Raw genomic sequence first — 21417 nt, 5'->3', positions numbered from 1 at the left:
AGCTTAATCTGTTCCTCAACTCTCAATTATCCTATATGTTCTTTTATAGCGTTCGTTCCACCCTATTAATTCAGAAATTGCCTCACGTAGATAATCGACGAAACTCTCTGCTTTCTCATGCATTAGAACTGTAAAGGCGCACTACAGGATACAGCACAGAGGCACACCCACACGTGCCATTCAAGCTTCTTCAGCGCCTGTGTTGAGCTACTTTGAGTGAAGATTTTCACTCAATGTTTATATGACGTCATAGGCCCTCATCTCAGCAACGACGGCAGCTACACCTACCAGACCCAGCTATTTCTGTTCCTACGTCGCCAATATCCTCCGATCCGCTCTTTCCCCAAATCCCAAAAACGGCCCAAATTCGTGAAATTGGCGATTGTAATTTTTTTGTCCTTATCTCCCAAGCATATAGATACCTGTTGTCATATTTGTCGTGCTTGGAGTTATACTGTTTATACACCTTTACCAAGGCAAACGCTAAAATGCAATGAATACCCACTTTGTTATCTTCTTGTTTTGAACCATACTTTTAAAGACCAGCATCATTCATTTTAGTGGCTTCACTGGTCAGTTAGAGTTGCTTTTCAATTTCCTCATAATGCCCCTTGAGTTGTTTATCGTATGATTCCTTGTGTTTATAATCTTGCTTATGGTCAATATTTTTATCGTCTCCATGACAGAGAATGCTCTGGCTAGCTGAAACCGGAGCGACAGTGCCTGTAACTTAGGAAGACGTAGGTAAAAATCTATTTAAATCTATATACTTTGGTAACAAATTAGATTCTTTCATCTTATCAAAATAAGCCTTGTAACCATCAGTATAAGTATCCACTGTCTCATCCCATCCAACTGATCTCGCAGAATCCATACTTCCAACAATTGAAAAAGGAAGTGCAGCTGCGATCTCGATACTAGACCTGAAACAAAGCAGGTGAGTAGAGCGTGACAAATAAAGCAACATCAACACCAATTTGCATACTCGAATGATTTTTGGATCAAAATCATACTTCTTCACAAGTTTAGGAAAATCGTTCTTATGCCTCTCTGCCCACTCCGTAACGCTATAAACAACTTTCAAGAACTCCCTTTCCTCAATTTTGACATCTTGATCTGGCGGTGACGGAATTTCCAAACCGAATTATGCTGCAATCTATGGCCAGAGTGTGCTGAATTGATACGGTTTACCATATTGATACTAAATGCCCTATTGTGTGCATTCTCAACAGCATAAAGTTGGAACTCTGCATTATTTTTAGCCGTACTATTATCATAACCCATATCATAACAGACAAGTGGACCAGGATAGTGCAATTTTTCATCGAACTCCTTACATCCAAAAGCATATAATGCGGCAGTAACAGACACAGACATCCAATTACCTTTCGAGTATCCAGGAATTGCACATGGTCTGCTAACTGTCCAGTTCCAACCATGATCTTCTGTCACTGCTGCCAGTTTATCTTCTTGATGATAGTAGAAGTTGTGGACATGCGCTTGTCTCTTACTGTCTTCTTTGAATGGTAGTGGTGGAAATTCTTCAGCTGTAAATCCGGGCATGTAGTATTTGTACCCGGTTTGGAGATGGAATGATTTGAGATTTGGACATGCTTTGCTTACTGCTGAAATTGACTGGCGATTTCGACTTAGATGTAGTGTTCATAAGAAAATGAATAGTCGCCTTAACAAATAACTTGTTGTTTACGCTGTTCTGTTCTTGTATGTCTTGTGAATCAGCATAGAATAATACGTGTGTGGAAGTGTCAGCACCACCTTTGATCAAGTATCAGCAATTTGAGTATCAGATGAACCGTCTAAATCAATCGAGATATGAACAACGCCTTTTCTATCAATCGGTCTTCTGCTGATTCCTATTACTCTCTCATATGAAGAATCCTTAAGTAGAACATCAATCACGGCTATGCCACTAATACCAGTAGCACCAAATACTAAAGCTATTTTTGGCATAATGACAAAGGAATAAAGAAATATGGCATTCACATCTATATCTACCCATCAACACCCCTAATACGTAATGTTGTCATCATCATCAACTTATGACAAAAAATCCCGAGTGAAGAGAGCTGTAAGAGCTGGTGATTCGGTGTGGGTAAAAGACTAATTTTTTTCCAGTGTGACTCTTGTCGTCGTTCTAAAATCAAATGCGACGCAGCTGAGCGATATCCGCAACGATGTTCAAATTGCGTGGAGAGAAGGGAATGTACATTCGTAGATGGGGCATCTAAGAAGAAGCACACGTACGCATACGTCAAGAGTCTAGAAGAAATGGTGGGTTTTGAAAATTCTCACTTTTAGTGAAGATCTTTAGTATTTCTTTGTAGAAACGTATCTATGTTGCTTTTACACCTAATAACACCTCTGGCAAATTATAGACAGCGATCCAAAAGTTCCAAAACAACTTGCTCATTCTGATCTTTCATTAGGGTTATTGCCGTACATGTCGCTTTACTCGGGCGTTTTAGCACAGATATTTTTTCTTGTTCAGAGCCGTCGTGCGATTTCAAATTCAGCTGGAACATAAAACACTTCCTCATGACACCATTACTTAAAAAACTTCTATTTTCAGTTCAACTTACCGTAATTTTAAAAATATCTCACTTGTTTTCGCATATAGAAGAAACCATTATGTAAACAAGTAATACTTAATCGATACTTAAACAAGAAAAAAATAATAGTGTGCGACAGATATTTCATTGCATAAGATCATTTCATTTTAACCTTCCTAAAATCTAGCGTAAAACCTTCACCCTCCCAGAACTTCTGGTCGTTGGTATCATCGATTTCTGGTTTGATGTGTGTACGCGCTTTCTTCTTAGCTGCTTGATCGACATCGAACTTCTCGTTGCGTGACTTGAGAATCTCCTGCGGGAGCTGAAACTCATTTGTAAATGACTTCATAAGCTTTGGTGGACCCAATGGGAGGACATCACCTTTGTCGACCTGCCAAAAGTGGAACGTTTTACCGTACCAATTGACAACCCCTTCTAACGCTTTAGTTTCGGATGCCTCCCAGACTGCGTTTGGCATCCCTGCTGGGCGTGGCATAATTAGCATGCCAGATTTAACTTCACACTCGTGTGTATGCCAGTATTGCTTCTCCTCGTCAGGGAGAGTATTCCAGATCTGTCACTAGTTAGAAGTACATCATAAAGCTGAAGACTCTATGTACCTGTTTTGGTATCATATACTCAACTCCAATCAATTTCGCGTCTTTCTCAGCGGAGTCGTAGATGAGACCTAAATACTGTTTAATAACACCAAATACCCGTAACAATATACCAACACTGTCTGAAGTTTTCTTTGACGTGTGTGCAGTAATGATGGGCTTCGACAAATCTACCTGCGATCAGCCACCTACATGCTGTCTAAATCCATCATACCTGCTCTTATCATCACCATAAACATGAAATGCATTGAGATATTCGCAGATCTGTTTTGTTGGTGTGAAATCTTGAGTGTGACCTAAAAGATTGAGATTGTCATTTAACAGCAAACATAAGCAGACCCACCAGCGACAGTATCTAGTGTGCTGGAAAGCATAGTTTGTGGTTTATTAAGTTCTGTCATGATAGTTGTAGTCACTGTAATTTGGAAATTCTTATCGCGTGTGGGTAATTTATACATTACGTCACTATGTAGATCTAATCAAAAATTAAATGCATGGTCTTTTTACAATGCTATGCTTTCAAAGCTTTCTCCAGCTCTTCGATGAACGCATCACCAAACTCAGCTGTCTTGGTTTTTCCACCCAAGTCGCCAGTACGCAAGCCACGTCCACCTATCTTCTCATCATCAAGAACCTTTCTTACAGCAAGTTCAACAGCAGCAGCTTCAGCATGCAATCCAAGTGAGTAGCGAAGGAGAAGTGCTGCAGAGAGGATTGTACCAACTGGGTTAGCGATTCCTTGACCAGCGATATCAGGGGCCTATCTCTAATCAGTCTGAGTTGAAACTTCAATGAAGTACTCACACTACCGCCAATTGGCTCGTGCAAACCAAATGTCTTCTTTTCCTTGTTTGGAACAGCGCTCAAAGATGATGATGGGAGTAGACCCAAAGCACCTGGAATGACAGAGGCCTCATCTGAGAGACTAATCGAAATTTTAGCGAATGTGTAACGCCAAACAGTCGACCCACATATCACCAAAGAGATTCTCCATGAGCGCTACACCGTTAAGTCTACGTGGGTTATTGACGAGGAACATCGAAGCAGAGTCAACTGATAAAGCATAAGAGAAAGTCTACATAAGGTCAAAACGACTAACCGTAATGATGATCGAGCTCAATCTGTGGGTATTCCTTGGCATAAAGCTCCGTGACTGTCTTACGCCAGAGACGTGAAGTAGCAAGGACGTTAGCCTGACACTTATAAGCTAAATGTTACGATATCCTTTGACTAAGAACACACCTTGTCAATGCTATGGACTGGAAGTGGTGGATTATATGAGAGCGCGAGTTCGGCAGCAACTCTAGCGATTCTTTCGACCTCTGATTGTGAATATTCCATAGTGTCGAAAGCATAGCCATTGGCATCAGCTTCTTGACGCTTTCCGAAGTAGATACCACCAGTCTACAGAAATATGAATAACGCGCTATTATGACATCGACATCTACCTACCAATTCTCTTAAGATGATAACATCAGTACCCTTGGCTACTTCTTCCTTAAGTGGTGTGTATGCGAGTAAACTATCTGAAGCAAATGAAGCTGGACGGATGTTCGCGAAGAGGTTAAGCGCTTTGCGGAGAGCGAGAATACCTTGCTCTGGACGGACTGGTGAGCTTGGGCCCCACTTTGGACCACCAACTGATCCTATAATAATGTTAGACGGTCACTTATCTAGTCCTCTATCTTACCCATCAGTACAGCGTCCGAGTTTCTACAGCTTTCGAGTGTATCACTTGGAAGTGGTTCACCGGTAGCATCAATAGCGCATCCACCAAACAACTTATGGGTCAGGTTGAATTTGATGCTAGGATTGACTTCTGAGATCTTGTCGAAAACGCGAGTGGCTTGTCCGATAACTTCTGGACCTATTTAGTTGTTAGATAATGCCAGATAAGCGTTAAATTTACACACCAATTCCATCTCCTGCGAGTACTGTAATATTATGCGACATTATAATGATAGTAGTTGAACAAGATCGGTAAACGAAGCCGAGAGATATAGAGGATGGGCGACAAAACAAATTATGCATATTATATATTTAATAGCTATCCCCTAGTATTCCCGAAAGGTATCATTGTATTTAACGCAATCTTTACTCATCTGCAGTGCATCTGAATATTGAGATACGAAAACGAGGAAGAGGATTCATGAGCTAGGATATTGCACCTAAAGGCGTTGTGTAGGGACAGAAGTAGAGATATCTCCAAGTAGTTCATACGTTGGGAGGATATATTCATCTCAGGGCATGCACTAGGAGCACGCACTAGGAACATCAATCAAGATGCTAGCAAGCAAGCGGAGATAGCGCTTCAATAACATACGCATATTATATCTATACTGGCATCTCTTTATAGAAAATAGCACGAGGTTCCTAATATCTAAAATTGTGACGGCAAATCAGCGATCCTTTTTCTCCTTAACCACCAAGAACAATCTTTTAGCTCCAGCAAAAGCTACTCAATGGCAGGTAGTTATCCGTCAGATGAAGCCTCTATGGCTATCATTTACGTTACTTTGGGTGTTTTCCTTATATTAGGACTCGTTATAAGTTATTTCGTAACAAAAACAAAGGCAGATTTCTTATCAGCTACCAAAACTGCTAATTACGCTGTCATTATGTGCAACTTCGCCGCGCAAGGTCTGGGTGCTGGTTTGCAGCTAACATACCCAGAAGTTGCTACATATGGTCTACAGCCACTTATAACCTACTCATTAGCCGCTAGTTTGCCACTTTTGACATTTCCTCCACTCGCTGCTCAATTGCGGAAAAAGTGCCCTGAGGGTTTCGTCTTAACGGAGTTTATCCGAGCAAGATTTGGTGTAGTAGCAAGCTTGTTCTTGTCGCTATGCTCTATTGTCACACTCTACGTATTTATGTTATCGGAAATGACTTCTATCTACTCTGTAATTCAATCACTCACCGGTTGGAGCTCAGAAACGCAAAATGTATGGTTGATCATGCCTATTTTCACAGAAATGATGGTAACCATGCTTTATACTGCTTGGGGTGGATTTAAGACGTCACTGATAACTGACACGATTCAAGCCACGTTATTTATTCTTTTGGTTATCATCTGTACTATTGCAATTGGTGTAACTGTCGAGATTGACACCAGCATGATACAACAGAGATCTGAACTATTACGTGGCAGTCAGCTAGGTTGGCAATTACTGTACAGTAAGTATGGTATTAAGCGAAGAAAATCTTGATCTAACACATATATTAGTTTTACCGGTTGCGATTGTCTTCAACAGTGAGTATGACATTATCCTGTGGCCTATCATCTCAATAAGTATTTCAGACTATTTCTTGTCCAGTTACTGGCAACGTTGTTACGCAGCAAAAACACAAAAGGATTTGACAATCGGATGCACGCTCGCCGCTATACTCATCTTCTGCTTGACCTTCTTGGTTGGATTTTGTGAGTATTACAATTAGATTCAGAATTTCTCTAATGCTCTCTAGCTGGATTGATCGCCGCTTGGGCTGATGTCTATCCTGGGCCAGACAGTGTAAATGAGGAGAGTAGCTCAACTGTCCTTTTCTTGCTTATCAACAAATACTGCCCGCCATGGATTTCGGCGTTGATGTTGGTTTTATCAGTTGCTCTCTCTTGTGCAGCCTACGATACCCTCCAAACTGCGTTGGTAGCTACAGTATCAAACGATGTCTTTAGAAACAAGATCAACATTTGGTGGATCAGATTGATCCTGGTCGTGTGAGTTTTCCTGTCACAACGGTCTTTTTTTATTGACAGTATTAAAGGAATGCTGCTGTTATTGCACCTGTAGCAACCAACAAAGTCAATGATGTCTTGATCCTTTACCTCATAGCAGATCTGGTATCTGCTGCTGTCATGCCTGCAATGTTGCTCGGTTTCACTGATAAGCTTTACTTCTTAAATGGTTGGGATGTAACTATAGGTGGATTGGGAGGTGTGTAGAGTAAATTGTAACTTACTGTTGACTAACTCACTACTAGGTATTTTTACAGTTTTCTTGTTCGGCCTGGTCTACTACGATGGTGATGCTAAGTCAGCAGCTGCCCTTCTTATTATCAATGAGGGTCTTTATCCATCTGAAAACAGTTTTGAATGTTTAGGCACATTCATTGCAGCCCCGGTTGGCTCAATCCTCTGGACAATCGCAGCATTTGGTGTCAGAGTTTTATACACGTACATACGCTCTAGAACTACAGGCTCGCCTTTCACAGTGTTTGAAAAGACCAAGCCGCTCGATCCGTACGTTGTAGCAGGCAACGAGCAGATGCTTAGACCAAGCTTGGGTGAAAGGGAAGCTGAAAGTGCATCAAGCACTCTTAGACACAGAGGTGGTACCAGAAAGGAAAATAACTCAGATGGTAGTGATGATGACTCCAGGAAGAGCTAAGGAAGTAGCCGATAATCAAGAGAGAAGACGGGATGCCTTCTTTCTAGGATAACTTTCATTTAGTCTTTGGATTTTACGGATATTATAAATATAGAATAAAACATATAGAATAGAACCAAGTATTTGTACCTAATCTTAATAAATGCATTTCGACAAATTACATAATATCTCATAGGAAGAAGTTTTAGAAGTGGAAATAGTAAAATGAAATTACAGTGACACACTTACTTAGTAATAATTAGCTTGTTGCAATTATTTAATTTATTATTACATTCCTCTAAACATCAAATTTCGACGCGTATCACCATCGATCGCGTCTTTAGAGTCAACCACGAGGTCTAATAATAAAATATGTTAGAAGCTAGAATGTCAGAAGCAGGTACCTTGAAAAAGGTACTCGATGCTGTTAGAGATTTAATCTCAGACGCTAATTGGGAGTGTAACGAAGATGGTATTGTAAGTGTAGAAAATATATCTCAGTCTATATCTAAGAACCCCTAGTCGCTCCAAGCTATGGATAACTCACACGTAGCATTGGTCACTGTACACCTCTCACAAGATGCATTTGAACCATACAGGTGAGTTTATATATACCAGCACAGTTTTAGTCTTTGACGCGTAAAATAGATGCGACCGTAACATGCCACTTGGTATCAACCTTGGTAGCTTAACCAAAGTTATTAAATGTGCAAAGGACAATGATCTTGTCACTCTCAAGGCTGATGACTCTGGTGAAAGTCTAGGATTGACATTTGAAAGCTCAAACACTGATAGAATCGGTGAATATTCTATTAAGTTACTTGATATTGATCAGGAGCATCTTGGTATTCCAGTAACACAATATGACAGTGTCATTTCTATGCCTTCTTCTGAATTCCAGCGCATTTGCCGCGATCTATCACAATTAGGTGAATCCATCCGTATTGACGCTTCAAAAGAAGGTATTAGATTCTCAGTTGAAGGCGACGTTGGTAAAGCATCCGTTTTGCTTAAGCAATCTTCTGGTGCTAGTATTGAAAGAGAAGAAGAGAGTGAAGAAGAGGAAGAAGAAGAGGAAGATGAAGATGAAGATGTTAAGCCAAACGTTGATGAAGATGAGGAGGGAGACGTCAAACCAAAGGATAAGAAGAGAAAATCATCAAAGGGTGGTAACAAGACGAAGAAAGTCAAGAAAGCTAAAAAGGACGTTGTAGAGGATGGTGTTAGTATCTCACTCCAACAACAAGTCAGCCTTACCTTCTCACTTAAATACCTTAACAACTTCACAAGAGTGAGTGAGGCTATCTTTCATGAAAAACACGCTAATATCTACAAACAGTCGACACCACTCTCTAACAGAGTTACACTCTCACTATCGAAGGACATACCATTGCTCTTAGAGTATGAGTTCGCTGCTGGTCATATTAAATACTTCTTAGCACCAAAGATCGGCGATGAAGACGCTGAGTAAGATGCATTTCTATCTTTATTGTTAAATACCACGAGAAAATTAATATTATTTGTATATTCTCCTTCATTCTCGCTCTATACAAGCTTGTTATCTAACGTTCATCACTTCTTTCGATAAGAAACAAACAAATGTACAATAGACCGTCACCAGGTCAGCCGCGTCAATCAGCGCCATCGTTCAAAGCTGCCTCAGAGCCTGAGCTTATCCCAGGGAGTGAAAAGCTCACAGTATTCATTGGAAGTATCAGCGCTGGTGTATCTGATGAATGGTTGGAGAGATTATTGAATGTGAGTAGCTAATCATATATTATAACCCATAATTAATATGTATATCTATCTTAGGCTGCTGGGAATCTCGTCACTTTGAAGCGTGTCAGAGGTCCAACTGGAAAACCACAAGCATTTGGATTTGCTACGTTTGCAGAACCAGATTCTGTATTGCGCGCAATCAAAACTCTCAATGGTATATCAGTCCCCCCAGGAGAGCGTGGTCAACCACGTAAGAACCTTTTAGTTAAAGCAGACGAGAAGACGAGAGCATTTTTGGATGATTACGAGAAAACGCTGCTTAAAACAGATGATGAGGAAATGGAAGAACATAGAGCTGAAGAGCTGATAGCCAAAATATTAGATCATATGTCAGATCCAACTTTACATGCGAAAGGTCCCAATTTGACTGGCTCTGTACCAATAGCGGATGACACACCTGCTCATTTGCGTGATTTACCTCCAGAGGAAATCCCTGAAGAGCACAGACAAGAGACGCTTAATATGATCGAGATGTTTAGATCTGGTGCTATGGTCAATCCTGCAGTAAAGTCCAAACAAATACAGAGATTGGAGAGGGAACAACGTGATAGAGAACGTCTTGAGAGAGAGCAAGTAGAGAGAGAGCGTGAACGTGATCAACAAACCCATATGAGAAAATGGGGTAGTAGGAGCAGCTTTGGTGGTAATGATCCACAATCTTATAACAAACCAATGGGTTTTGTAAGGTCATCCTCTGGTCAACAACAACCAGAGCCAGAGTCTATGCCAGTCACATTCGAACAAGCAATGAATTTGGTTGAGCAAGACGAAAGAGCAGAAAACGATCGTCTTGCTAGGAGGCTAAGAGATAGGGAATTAGCATTTAGGGACCGTGAACGTAAATTTGAAGGTAAAGAAAGGGCAAGGTTGAATGAATATGATCGTGATTTGGCAAGGGAAAGAGCCAACGATAGTTCGGATACTAGTGCAAGGGAAAGTGCTTTACATAAGCTGCTTGCTGTTGACGATGACAAATTGGCAGAAAAAGGTGAACTGTTCTATGACAACAGGTGAGTTTCTGTGTAAAACATGAGGAAGCTTCTGACAGATCTCAGACGCCGATGGAGAAACGCTCGTTCTCAAGCCAGACGGAAGGAAGAAGCAGCCGATGAAGCAGACAGGATGGCAGAAATTAATGAGTCCGAAAAAGTTAAACGAGATACTGAAGCCTTCCTGCAGCAGCAAGCAATCGAAATGGAAAACTTCGCAAAGGAGCAAAAGAAGAAGGGTGTTCTCATGGATGACAGTATGCCTATTAAATTATCTGCTGCTGCTGCTCAACATCCTAAGCCAACTAGTGAACAGGTGGAGTCATCCAAACCAGTATTACATAAATCAGCATTCAATGACGAAGAAGTGGATGAAAATGGAATGCCAATGCAAAAACGTAAACTCGTTAAACTTGATTACAGTGGCATCGTACCAGATCAAGATGAGCTCACTCCAGAACAAAGGGAAGCTGCGAGAAGAGTGCGCTTGAGGGAAATCGCTAATGGAGTATCGTTAGACTATGTACAATTATCCAAGATAGACATCAACTGGGATGCCATCACTGATGTTGTTATATCCAAAAAATTGATTCCGATTGCAGAATCACTGATGAAAGAATACTTCGGTGAAGCAGATGAAGAGATGTTAGAAGTTGTAAGCGATCAACTGAAATCGCATCAGGGCATTGACGAATTTGTTGAAACACTCGAACCTGTCATGTTAGAAGATTCAAAGACAGCTGCCATAAAAATATGGCGCAGGTTGGCTTTTGAATCGATCACAGCTCTAGAGAACCTTAATACAGATAACTTTATTTTGTAGAACAATAAATGCATTTTATTGAAGAAATTCTCTTGTTTCGATACGCCGACGTCACGATGAGCGGCAGTAGAGTGCCAATTGCTAACCACATCGATCAGACACTCTTAAATAAAAACCCTAGTATCTTAGATCACGTTAATCAATCATTTGAATACGACTACGATGCTATAACACTCCCATTCACAAAATCCAGCTGGAAGGATCGTTGGCAGAGATATTGTGTTGCTAATGAGGAAGATGTAAAGAAGGGCAGGGCAAGGGCTAGCTATATAGCAGGTCAATCTGGTTCGTTTTTCTTTTCGACATTTCTAATCATTTCTTATCGGCAACACAGAAAATGTGGTACAGGATAGACAAATAGCTAAGGAAGCTGAAATCTGGAGATTGACACGCGTATATGAAAGGAAAGAAGTAAATGTTTCAAAGTTAGGTGTGTTTTGACTTGTTTAGTTGTGTATTCTCAACTGAATGTTACGCACAGACGAATGTGAATCTATTATAGCGTTCGCCTCAGATTGGCTTGAACTGGACTCCCCAGATGAAGGAATCAGATTTGATTCAGAAATCGCACTAAAGCAAGAAGTCGCATATGCATCCTATCTCAGCATACATACACTCATACTTCCACCCCCAAGAAATCGGAAGTTTATTTCTGACTATGCAAGATCAGTTATGGCAGCTTTAGATAGTTCAACTTACTTGCAAATCTCTGTTATGATACCCGTCTCAGATCCGACCGAACGCGCTTCTGAAGATAAGATTGATCCCTCATCTACCTGGGAAGTATGGGATGGCATACGCACTCTTTGTGACTATTCACCAAGACTAGGAGTAGCCTTAGATCTTACACAACCACTCCCACCACCTTCGGCAATCAAAAGGTGGGCTAGTGAACCAACAAGGCAGATTATTATACCAGCAAATGTCTTCGTTGGTAACGCGAAAGGTTACCCTGTCCTTTCGAAGCCATGTCAAGAATTTATCAAAGATCAAATCAAGGTGTGTTTCTTCTGTTGCTTGATATGGTTTTATCTCATACATCAAGCAGACTCTTCCAATGATAATACTTACGCATACATATGACAAAATACATTCTTCCGGAGGTAGCAAAGCATACGTACAGTATCTGCGGTTTATGGAGAAGTTATCCAACGATCGCGCAACCTCAGTTGAACAATTTGCTAGCGGTTATATGGATTGGCTACAGGCTCCTCTCCAGCCCCTTCTGGATAATCTGGATAGTACAACATACGAAATTTTTGAGAAGGATCCGGTAAAATATCAAAAATATGAGCAAGCTACATATCTCGCATTACTTGATAAAGAACCAAACTCATTGACTAGGCTTGCTGTTGTGGGTGCCGGACGTGGGCCGCTAGTACAAGGCGCTATCAATGCAGTAGATGCTGCAGGTGACGGTAGGAAAATACACATTATGGCAATAGAGAAGAATCCAAATGCATGCGTTACCTTGCAAAGCAGGCTTGATGAATGGAACGATAGCAAAAGTGCTACAGTTGAACTAGTCTACGGTGATATGCGTATAATCGAACTCGAAGATGAGAGGAAAAATGACATCCTAATTTCTGAGCTACTTGGTAGCTTTGGTGATAATGAGCTATCTCCCGAATGTCTTGATGGTGCCATGCGGTTACTGAAACCCTATGGAGTGTCCATACCATCCTACTATACTTCTTACATTGCACCATTATCATCTAGCAAACTCTACAATGAGGTTATGCACATGGGAGAAGCTAAAAGTGCGGAAATGCCTTACGTTGTTATGTTCCAAGCTGTTAACATACTCAGTGGGATGAATGAAGAAGCAGAGCTCAAGCCAATTCAGCAATGTTGGTCTTTCAAGCATCCATCAAAGTATGAATTTGTAATGGACAGGAATGGCAATCCAATGTCAAATTATCACAACACGAGAGCAGCTCATTTGACTTTCAGTATACCACATGCAGGTGTATTACACGGTTTAGCGGGCTATTTCGAAGCACATTTATACGGAAACGTGTGGTTGTCTACTCACCCAGAACGATATGATCAAAAAATGTTAAGTTGGTTCCCAATATATTTCCCAATTAATATGGGCGTTTACCTGCCCACTAAAAGTGAAGTGGACGTACATATATGGCGTCTCACTGATAATAAAAAAGTCTGGTTTGAATGGTCTGTCGAGGTCTTTGTCAATATCGACGGTCAGAGAGTAAAAATAAATCAAACAAAGTTGCACAACCATGATGCTAAATACAATAGGATTGAATTGTAATTAATTAATTAGATTATATAATATGTTTAGAACGTGTAGGCTGTTCAAGAAAAGATTCTCCGAAACATAGCTATCAACGTGCGTGCTCTGCCCTCTGCCCATAAATGTAATTGTAATTTCAAAAACTTTTCTTCCGTCCTCATTTCCCATTCCCCGATCGCGATTGTGTTCAAAGGTACTTTAATATAAACCATCATCTTATCGTCAGAAGTATATTTCTATATGCATATGCTACACTATGAAATACGGTAAACAATTTGAGCAATTAAATGAGGAATTCCCAGAGGGTGGGTGTAGTTCCTTAGCCACACATATCATTCACTCATAGACTCCACAGAATGGCAAGAGAAAAGCATCGAGTATAAGCACCTTAAGAAGCTTCTTACTGATGTAGTAGAGGAGTTAAATACTATCGGATTAAATAAGGCGAAATTGCTTGATCTATTACTCAGTAGATCGGAAGATACCCACATTGAGTATGTTCTTAACGGACCATTGAATCAGCCACAACCCCAACTCATCGTACAATTCAACGATGACAATAGCAAGAGAGAATGGTTGAGCTTATTCAACCTACAAAATAACTCATCGGGACTGAGTGAAGTATCTGCAAGTACCTCAAATAAAGATATGGAGAAGCAACAATCTGATGCTGTCGAGGAAATATACACAGAGGGCACAGATCCTAATAACAAAGAAATTCATATAAATCTTAATGCGGATGCTAAGTTCTTGGGTGCATTAACCGCTGCGTTCGATAAATTGGAAGCCTTACAACTGGTCGAAAAGAAGAAGTTTGCTAAGCAAGTTGAAACTCTTTGTAATGCTATTACAGGTGTTACAGGTCCTGGTGCAGTTTCACATTCAGCTTTCAGCTTACACAGGAAGAAGACCAACGATTTATATGCTTGGAGAGAGATATTCACACTTTGGGTCGAGTCTGCAATCTATGAGGGTATAACTGAATCAAATCGCGGTGAAAGAGATGTTGAAAGTGCAGAAAAACGTCTCAATGCGTTTGCTGCTGAAGTTGTCAAGAGAGGTTTGGGCGATAGTAGAACGATGAAATCGAAGCAATCTAGAGACGCTTTAGACCAATTCTTAGAACTCAATATGGCTTTATTAGACATTAAAAAGTTTTATACAGCAAATCTTGAAGCAGCGCGTAAAATTCTTAAAAAGCATATGAAAATGACGGCTCTACCAACGGACGCGTTTTATTCCTTCGCAGGTGTAGAAGGAAGCGCATTACAGACAGCCACTAGTTCACAAAATTCTAATTTTGGCTGGACATTTTACACTATTAGTTTACCAAGAGTACTTTTATCGCGGTTAACGGAAACACTGATACCAATAATTCCATCTATAGACGATTATAATTGCTTGATATGTCAAGAAATAGCTTTCAAGGTGAGTAAATTGGTGATCGTTGAATAATTGCTGACGACTTTTTGTAGCCAATACGCCTTAGGCAAGTCGTGAACTAAAAAGGTCAAATATAGTATCTAACAAAGCTTACAGCTGCTCGCACATATTCTGTGTTAGATGCCTTGTCAAAATGCAAAAGCGTGGTCAAAAAGATTGCCCACTGTGTAGGGCACCCGTCGTGTTAGCCGCGAATAGAGGTGAGTCTGAGAGAACCAAAGAGATTGTTTAAACTTAGACCGGCTATAGATAACCTAGACCAAGCTTTAGTTGGCTATATGGAACTTTGGTTCCCAAAGGAAGTCCGCAAGAAATCGAAAGCGAACGACAAAGAAGCGCAAAAAGAACATTACCAGGAGACCGGAATTGATGAAATTAGTTGTACTATTATGTGATTTTTTATAGATTTTGTTGTATCTCTCGTAATTTAATCAATCTCTTGCATTCTGACGTCGATATGGTGTGTAATAGAGATATGATCGAAATAAGCTGATAAAAATAAAATTAGATCGTTAGAATACGTTCAGCAGATGGTACATTTAGATTTGATCTAAAAGCAGATGATACTATTGAATTATTGAAAGATAATGTAAGCTGGAGCCTATAGATGGCGTTATCAGTTTATCTAATAGCTACATAGATAGTAGATAAAGCACCTTCACTTGATAAAGACACCTTAGCGCTTTCAAACGAGCCAAGGGGTGGTGAAACTCTACTGTCGTCACTTTCTGGTAGAAAGTTGTCCGATTTAGGAATAAAGTGGGTATAATTAATGTATTATGGAAATACGCTCATATATACAGACACGGTGACCTCTTATTCGCGTCCTCAGCAAAGAAGGACGAAGAAACAGTGGAACAGTCACAACCTCAAATACAACAGACGTCAAACATCCCAGCTAGACCTTGGCAACTTGCAAGGGATCATGCAATTGACCAATACTGGAGTAAGCAATCAGGCAGAATACCTAGACCAACGTCATCATCAAAGGAAGGTAATCTAAACACACTTCCAATTGAGGTAAGTGGCGTGTTTTATGTTTTATTATCCCTTTTTTTGACAAAATACAGCCATACGACAAGGAATACCAGGCTCAAAATAACATCAAACATCTATCATTCCATGCATATTTACGCAAGCTCAAAGATAATAATCCGCCAACATCTTCAGTTGCTCAATTACCACCTTTGGAAGAATTAGATTATAAATATAAGCAGTGGGTACCAAACGCGATCACTTTGCAAGTTCAGGAGTATAGAATGGTAGATCACGTTGAGTTCGCTTCATCTGGCTTAGTTGAAGGCTTACTTAACTTTTGGCGCGCATCTGGATTGCAAAGATTTGGTTTACTTTTAGGTAAATACGCACCTTATGATGCTGTACCAATGGGAATAAAAGCTGTTGTCGAATCAGTTCACGAAATACCTCAAGAGGGTGAGGTAGATGGTCTCACGCTTGGTTTACCATGGGAGGATCAAGAGAGAATCGTCGATTTAGCTAAAAGTGCAGGCTTAGAAGTACTTGGTATGATTTACTCAGATTTATCACAGCCACCAGAAGCACAATCGCCATTATGCAAGCGCCATAAGGATAGTTTCTTCTTATCCTCACTGGAATTGTGTTTCTCTGGACATATGCAAAATGCCCATAAATTGTCAAGCACTCAATCTAAAAGTGGGCAATTTAATTCTAGATTTATTACATGCGTTCTCAGTGGTACAGCTGAAGGTGGTATTGATATCTCTGCTTACCAAATTTCTGATCAGGGGATGGCATTAGTTGATGCAGATATTATAGAACCTTCTGTTGAGCCATCAACGCTTAGATTGAAGGAATCAAAACCAGGTAAATACATACCAGATGTTTTCTATCGTTTTAAAAATGAGTACAATATTGAGGTAAAGAAAAATGCTAGACCTTGCTTCCCTGTGGAATACCTACTCGTTAATGTTACACATGGTTTCCCAAATCAGTCAAATCCTACTTTCAAGAGAAATAACTTCCCAATTGAGAATAGACAAGGGTACCAAGATCAATCAGTTAATAAAATGGTAGGATTATTCCTACCAGTCGTCTCTGATAGTAAAGGGTTGGGCTTTGACAATTCAGAAGATCTTGATTTAGGTGCTACAAGTATAGAAAAGAAAGAAACACTATATGACACCCTAAATGACTGGCATTTATGCGCTTTCTTGGAACCATCTGGAATGTTCAGCAGGGATGAAGCAAAGTTGGCTTTGAGAATTGGTATTAACAGAGAAGAAAAAGATTTGAATAACTTTATTAGAAGTCCAAGTTGGTTGAATCTTATGGCAATTGCTCGTGAACAAGCCAGCGCTCAAGCAGCTAGTTCGAATGCACAATTTGATGCTGAGGACATACCACATGATGTACTCGCAGCCTCAGAGCAGACAGCCAGGCAAGAGAGAGAACAAAGGGAGCAGGAGCAACGTGATGTTGATGTCTCACCTGAAGATAGAGAGGCTATTGAAAATGTGAGTATATATGCTATTAATGATACGATTACTAATCTAATTAGCTTTGTGCATTTGGTGGATTTGACTTTGAACAAGCCAAACAGTGCTATCTTGCATGTGAGAAGAACACAGAGATGGCAGCCAACTTATTATTTGAAAGTATGTAAACTAAGTTATGATATGTTGCATTGAGATGGTCAAGTGTGTTCTTTTAACTCTTTATAAATTTGGGAAATGGATCTCTTCTTCACACATCATATATGCAATACTTTACAATACTCTATATTGATTATATTATTCCTCATCCAGGGACTCTAATATCTCTTCTATTTTGTCAACTGCTTGATTGAGGATCTTGTGTTGATTGGTTAACAATCTTACTAGCATATCTTTAATGGAATCTCTAATGTCAGTCTCTTCTAGCTTGCTTAAATATTCTGCTGTACTATCCGACTTGTCCGCCAATATTTGATAGAGCGATACGTGAATATCAAATTCTAAATCTGGATTGTTTGATGGCTTATTTTCTAACTCTTCGAGAGAACTAGAGCCTTCATCGGTTAAATTGTCGTCAGCGAGTAACCTCATTAGGAACTTCAACCCAAGAGGCAAACCTTCGTTGAGGTTTATGTTGAACGTCTTAAGAGTACAATCTTCATTCAGCAGACCATGCTTCTTAAGTATGTCCTTCTTAGATTCTGAGAGAGATACGCCTGCACCAATCCTAAAAGGGACTACATCATAATTTATATTATCAACCGCGAATCCATAAGCAAGGAGTAACTCATTTGTTGGCTTCCCTCCATAATTGTTAAACACTTCATTATCTTTCTGCGCACCTTGAGGTAATTTCATACCAATGTTATCTGTGCCTGTGTACTTCACGTCTGTCCATACGATAGCTGATTGTGACTTATGATTTCCTATATCCCAAAGTGGCACCAACATCGGTGAGCTTATTTCATCATCCTGGATCAACTTAGAAGGGAATGCACGCGAAGAAATCATTGTCAATGAGTGTTTGAATACGTCCCTAGGTAGTCTGTTAGATTATCAAACCCTATGTAATATGTACGTAACCACCCACCAGGTAAAAACTTCCACATCGTTGGCCCTTGACCACTTCTTAACAACCTCGTAGTCAGATTTCCATTGTATCTCTCTCTCCTTGGTTGCATTGAACAAACTCGTCGGTTTTGTATATTCTAATTCATCATCCGTCCAGTAGAGCGTTGTGAGTGTTTGTCCAATTTCTGGTAATATATCGACGTAACGACGATGATGTAGTTTACTAAGGTATCTTGTGAGACAAACTCCGAAGAAAATACCGTTCCTCACCTTTTCAAGCTCTCTGGCAATTGATCGTAAATGTAATGTAAGGAAATGTATACCGCTATGAGAAGCTTCTCCGGTAGACCTTCGTTATTGAGGTTCTTGAACGCTTCCTTACATGTAGATTCTGTTATACATATATTCTTATTTACTGATACTATCTCTGCATCTTCTGGGATATCATTTCTAGCTAACCACTTGTAACCACCCTCTGGAGCTTTATTAGAGGGTGAGATTCAACCAAGTATAATAAAATAATATACTGACAGTATATTATATCTAAATTTGGGTGTATATCGCATTTGTTCTCTTTTAACCAGCTTTTGAAGCTATCAATCGTCGATGTACGTGACATAGAATGATATAATAAAATCTATGGTCTATAAATGTATAAAAATGCGTACAAATAGTTTAATTCTCAAGTGCCTTTGGATCCGGAATGCCTTTGGTTTCAAAAACAGTCTTTCTCAATCTTCTGAATGCTTCCTCTGCATCTTCTATAGATGCCATAGAGTAACTTAGTCTCGTGTATGGTGTTTGACGTGGTGTTGGATAAAATACATTGCCTGGTAAAGCAATGACACCATTCTTTATTGCCCTCTCTTGTATAAGCTCATTGCTATCCTCAACATCTAGCTTTAGCCATAAGAACATACCAGCTTTTGGTGTTACCCAAGTAGCGATATCGCCCATGTACTTTTCAGCTGCTTTCTCAAAAGCATCACGTTTGGTGCGGTAAAAGCCAGCAACTCTTGTTACATGATCAAGGAGACCTTCAATGCCCCAGTGATTGAACAATTGTTGTACAATAGCTTGTGATGTACTATTTGGTTGAAGATTTGCAGATGAAGTGTGTAAATCCATAGCTTGAATTAATCTCTTAGGTCCAGTTGCCCAACCGATTCTCAAACCAGATGATAAAACCTTACTCATTGAATCCAAACGAAGTACTCTTCCTCTTTCTCCGCCTAATTCTTTCTCTAATGCAAAGTATGAAGGCACGCGTCCACCGTCGAATGTAAGGAAGTAGTATGGATCATCTTCCAATATCAAGAAGTCATGCTTTCTTGCCAAGTTGAGAATGTCAATTTTTCTCTGCTTACCAGCAGATGCACCGGATGGGTTGTTACCCGTTGGAACGGTATAAACTAACTTTGGACGTGGCTTATCTTCTGGCCAATTCTCCATAACATCTGAAAGCTTCTCAGCTGACATACCTTGGCCATCACAATCGATTTCAACGAATTGTGCACCTGCGATAGTCATTTCAGGGATAGCACCGGTGTATACAGGTGATTCTATGAGCACATAGTCACCTTGTTCTATTAATGCAGCACAGGCCTTAGTGAAAGCGTCTTGTGAACCGTTTGTAATAGTGATGCCAAAGTCATCCTCTCCACTGATTGGTTCACGTCCGTGTACATGATGTTGTAACTCAGTAACAAATTTATGAAGTCTAGGTAAACCAGCTGTTGCGGTATATTGAAGAGCTTCAGCTAAATCTGGACCTGCATTAAGCTCAAGCTTTGGGTGAGGTGCGCCGGGCGATACTGGTTTGAGTGTAACAGTAATATTTTCAAAAGGAAAAGTTTCTGGACTGTATATATATAGTTAGGGAGTGTTTGGAGAATTTCGGAGTTTCTACTCACTTTGGTTTACCAGCCAACAAAGAAATAATACCCGGATTATTCTCTAATGGGAATAAAGTTCTAATAACTGAAGGGTGTCTAGATTTTGCTTGGGCTGTGAGCCATTTCTCGTAGTGTCTCGAGTCTAACTGAGTCATCTTGATAGTACGTGATAAAGGAGAAGACAGCAAGATAACGAAATAAAAGAAAATAAAAAATGTATTAATTAGACAGTATTTTCTTCATCATCAGATTCCTCATCTGGCTGGTCACCGCCGGTATTTTGTCCAAGCTGCTGCATCATCTGTTGTATTTTAGTTAGATAATCAGCTGATATTAACAAAATAAACTTACAGCTTGTAAATCCATTTGGTTACCACCCATTCCACCCATACCTCCCATTCCGCTCATATCTAATCCCTCCATTGGGTTTCCCTCCTCAACTGCATCCTCTTGTTCATCTTCGTCAACCCATTTTGACCAATCGACTGTGACGTAAGGCAACTTAGTCTTCTCTTTTTGCAGACGTGGCCAGTATTCAGCTTTTGGTGTAGATTTCAACAAAGTAAGGGAAAGACCTTTACCCGTTTGGTTTACTTTGACTGGTTTGTCTTGTACTTTATCAAATAATTCAATATCGAAACCGTATTTTTCTCCATTAGATTTAGCTTCAAATTCAAGCTTTTCTGAGCTCAAATTGAGCTTTGGTGTACCTTCAATATCACTAAGGTTGATAGTAATGAAGAGTAAGTTCCTTTGGATGGCTTATTAGAATTTCCTTTAAAGAACATTCTGTTACTCACTTTTCAGCTTCTGTTTCTGAACTTCTTTGAGCCCAGCGGAGTTGTGGGTGTTGCATTGTAGACGTAAGAATTCAAGGAATATTACAGAAGCTTTTAGTATTTTATTGAATATTTTTACTAGTAAACGTAATTTTTATTGGTTTATATACTCTATTATAAAGTAAATATTAAGAATACATTGCTTATAACTCTCAAAACACTTGCGTCACTGGGAGTACATCATAGGTTGGTTTAATAAACTACTGATAGTAAGCTGTATCGATAGAATAATAGAAGGTACCGCTATTGTATCGTTACTAAAGAAGAGTAACACCTGTTGGTGTTCT

General features: G+C 39.9%; 12 protein-coding genes across 12 annotated transcripts; 6 read left to right on the top strand and 6 right to left on the bottom strand.

Moving 5' to 3' along the window:
* Nucleotides 1-1080: 1080 nt before the first annotated feature.
* On the bottom strand, nt 1081-1641 carry WALSEDRAFT_23067 (hypothetical protein; the record flags this gene model as incomplete). The annotated part of the gene is made up of 1 exon (XM_006960799.1): nt 1081-1641. A coding segment is annotated over one exon (561 nt), but the record flags the coding sequence as incomplete, so codon positions are not given.
* A 1063-nt stretch (nt 1642-2704) lies between these two features.
* Nucleotides 2705-3591, bottom strand: WALSEDRAFT_55763 (DUF1264-domain-containing protein; the record flags this gene model as incomplete). Its single annotated transcript, XM_006960798.1, has 5 exons — nt 2705-3147; nt 3194-3261; nt 3308-3360; nt 3405-3486; nt 3534-3591. The coding sequence occupies 5 exons, from the start codon at nt 3589-3591 to the stop codon at nt 2728-2730; spliced, it is 681 nt and encodes a 226-aa protein (XP_006960860.1). The 3' UTR covers nt 2705-2727.
* Nucleotides 3592-3695: 104 nt separating this feature from the next.
* Nucleotides 3696-5159, bottom strand: WALSEDRAFT_34281 (3-isopropylmalate dehydrogenase). The gene is made up of 8 exons (XM_006960797.1): nt 5104-5159; nt 4881-5057; nt 4643-4836; nt 4433-4594; nt 4290-4383; nt 4162-4243; nt 3995-4115; nt 3696-3950 (listed from the first exon to the last, which is right to left on the bottom strand). The coding sequence occupies exons 1-8, from the start codon at nt 5141-5143 to the stop codon at nt 3702-3704; spliced, it is 1119 nt and encodes a 372-aa protein (XP_006960859.1). The 5' UTR covers nt 5144-5159; the 3' UTR covers nt 3696-3701.
* A 456-nt stretch (nt 5160-5615) lies between these two features.
* WALSEDRAFT_61642 (hypothetical protein) lies at nt 5616-7735 on the top strand. Its single transcript, XM_006960796.1, has 6 exons — nt 5616-6370; nt 6420-6446; nt 6495-6614; nt 6659-6911; nt 6959-7128; nt 7175-7735. Exons 1-6 carry the CDS (start codon nt 5653-5655, stop codon nt 7579-7581), a joined length of 1695 nt encoding a protein of 564 aa, XP_006960858.1. The 5' UTR covers nt 5616-5652; the 3' UTR covers nt 7582-7735.
* A 178-nt stretch (nt 7736-7913) lies between these two features.
* Nucleotides 7914-9107, top strand: WALSEDRAFT_61641 (proliferating cell nuclear antigen). The gene is made up of 4 exons (XM_006960795.1): nt 7914-8037; nt 8083-8159; nt 8209-8851; nt 8900-9107. Exons 1-4 carry the CDS (start codon nt 7933-7935, stop codon nt 9029-9031), a joined length of 957 nt encoding a protein of 318 aa, XP_006960857.1. The 5' UTR covers nt 7914-7932; the 3' UTR covers nt 9032-9107.
* A 10-nt stretch (nt 9108-9117) lies between these two features.
* Nucleotides 9118-11175, top strand: WALSEDRAFT_41816 (hypothetical protein). The gene is made up of 3 exons (XM_006960794.1): nt 9118-9318; nt 9373-10349; nt 10395-11175. Exons 1-3 carry the CDS (start codon nt 9160-9162, stop codon nt 11149-11151), a joined length of 1893 nt encoding a protein of 630 aa, XP_006960856.1. The 5' UTR covers nt 9118-9159; the 3' UTR covers nt 11152-11175.
* A 30-nt stretch (nt 11176-11205) lies between these two features.
* On the top strand, nt 11206-13448 carry Skb1 (Skb1 methyltransferase; the record flags this gene model as incomplete). The annotated part of the gene is made up of 4 exons (XM_006960793.1): nt 11206-11436; nt 11486-11581; nt 11633-12150; nt 12200-13448. Coding segments are annotated over 4 exons (2072 nt in total), but the record flags the coding sequence as incomplete, so codon positions are not given.
* A 160-nt stretch (nt 13449-13608) lies between these two features.
* Nucleotides 13609-15279, top strand: WALSEDRAFT_61639 (hypothetical protein). The gene is made up of 5 exons (XM_006960792.1): nt 13609-13713; nt 13764-14836; nt 14884-14897; nt 14948-15051; nt 15101-15279. Exons 1-5 carry the CDS (start codon nt 13665-13667, stop codon nt 15244-15246), a joined length of 1386 nt encoding a protein of 461 aa, XP_006960854.1. The 5' UTR covers nt 13609-13664; the 3' UTR covers nt 15247-15279.
* Nucleotides 15280-15299: 20 nt separating this feature from the next.
* Nucleotides 15300-17525, top strand: WALSEDRAFT_49520 (NPL4-domain-containing protein). The gene is made up of 6 exons (XM_006960791.1): nt 15300-15311; nt 15360-15440; nt 15492-15610; nt 15655-15871; nt 15922-17346; nt 17391-17525. The coding sequence occupies exons 1-6, from the start codon at nt 15309-15311 to the stop codon at nt 17493-17495; spliced, it is 1950 nt and encodes a 649-aa protein (XP_006960853.1). The 5' UTR covers nt 15300-15308; the 3' UTR covers nt 17496-17525.
* Nucleotides 17526-17545: 20 nt separating this feature from the next.
* On the bottom strand, nt 17546-19015 carry WALSEDRAFT_70870 (SET domain-containing protein; the record flags this gene model as incomplete). Its single annotated transcript, XM_006960790.1, has 4 exons — nt 17546-18361; nt 18416-18619; nt 18667-18877; nt 18928-19015. The coding sequence occupies 4 exons, from the start codon at nt 19013-19015 to the stop codon at nt 17623-17625; spliced, it is 1242 nt and encodes a 413-aa protein (XP_006960852.1). The 3' UTR covers nt 17546-17622.
* Nucleotides 19016-19028: 13 nt separating this feature from the next.
* WALSEDRAFT_70869 (PLP-dependent transferase) lies at nt 19029-20462 on the bottom strand. The gene is made up of 2 exons (XM_006960789.1): nt 20310-20462; nt 19029-20257 (listed from the first exon to the last, which is right to left on the bottom strand). The coding sequence occupies exons 1-2, from the start codon at nt 20444-20446 to the stop codon at nt 19072-19074; spliced, it is 1323 nt and encodes a 440-aa protein (XP_006960851.1). The 5' UTR covers nt 20447-20462; the 3' UTR covers nt 19029-19071.
* On the bottom strand, nt 20460-21164 carry WALSEDRAFT_61636 (HSP20-like chaperone). Its single transcript, XM_006960788.1, has 3 exons — nt 21092-21164; nt 20643-21042; nt 20460-20592 (listed from the first exon to the last, which is right to left on the bottom strand). The coding sequence occupies exons 1-3, from the start codon at nt 21145-21147 to the stop codon at nt 20515-20517; spliced, it is 534 nt and encodes a 177-aa protein (XP_006960850.1). The 5' UTR covers nt 21148-21164; the 3' UTR covers nt 20460-20514.
* Between the last annotated feature and the right edge of the window lie 253 nt (nt 21165-21417).

Source organism: Wallemia mellicola, assembly GCF_000263375.1.
Source record: "Wallemia mellicola CBS 633.66 unplaced genomic scaffold WALSEscaffold_38, whole genome shotgun sequence".
Lineage (NCBI taxonomy): Eukaryota > Fungi > Basidiomycota > Wallemiomycetes > Wallemiales > Wallemiaceae > Wallemia > Wallemia mellicola.
This window is presented reverse-complemented; position numbering and strand designations above follow the sequence as displayed.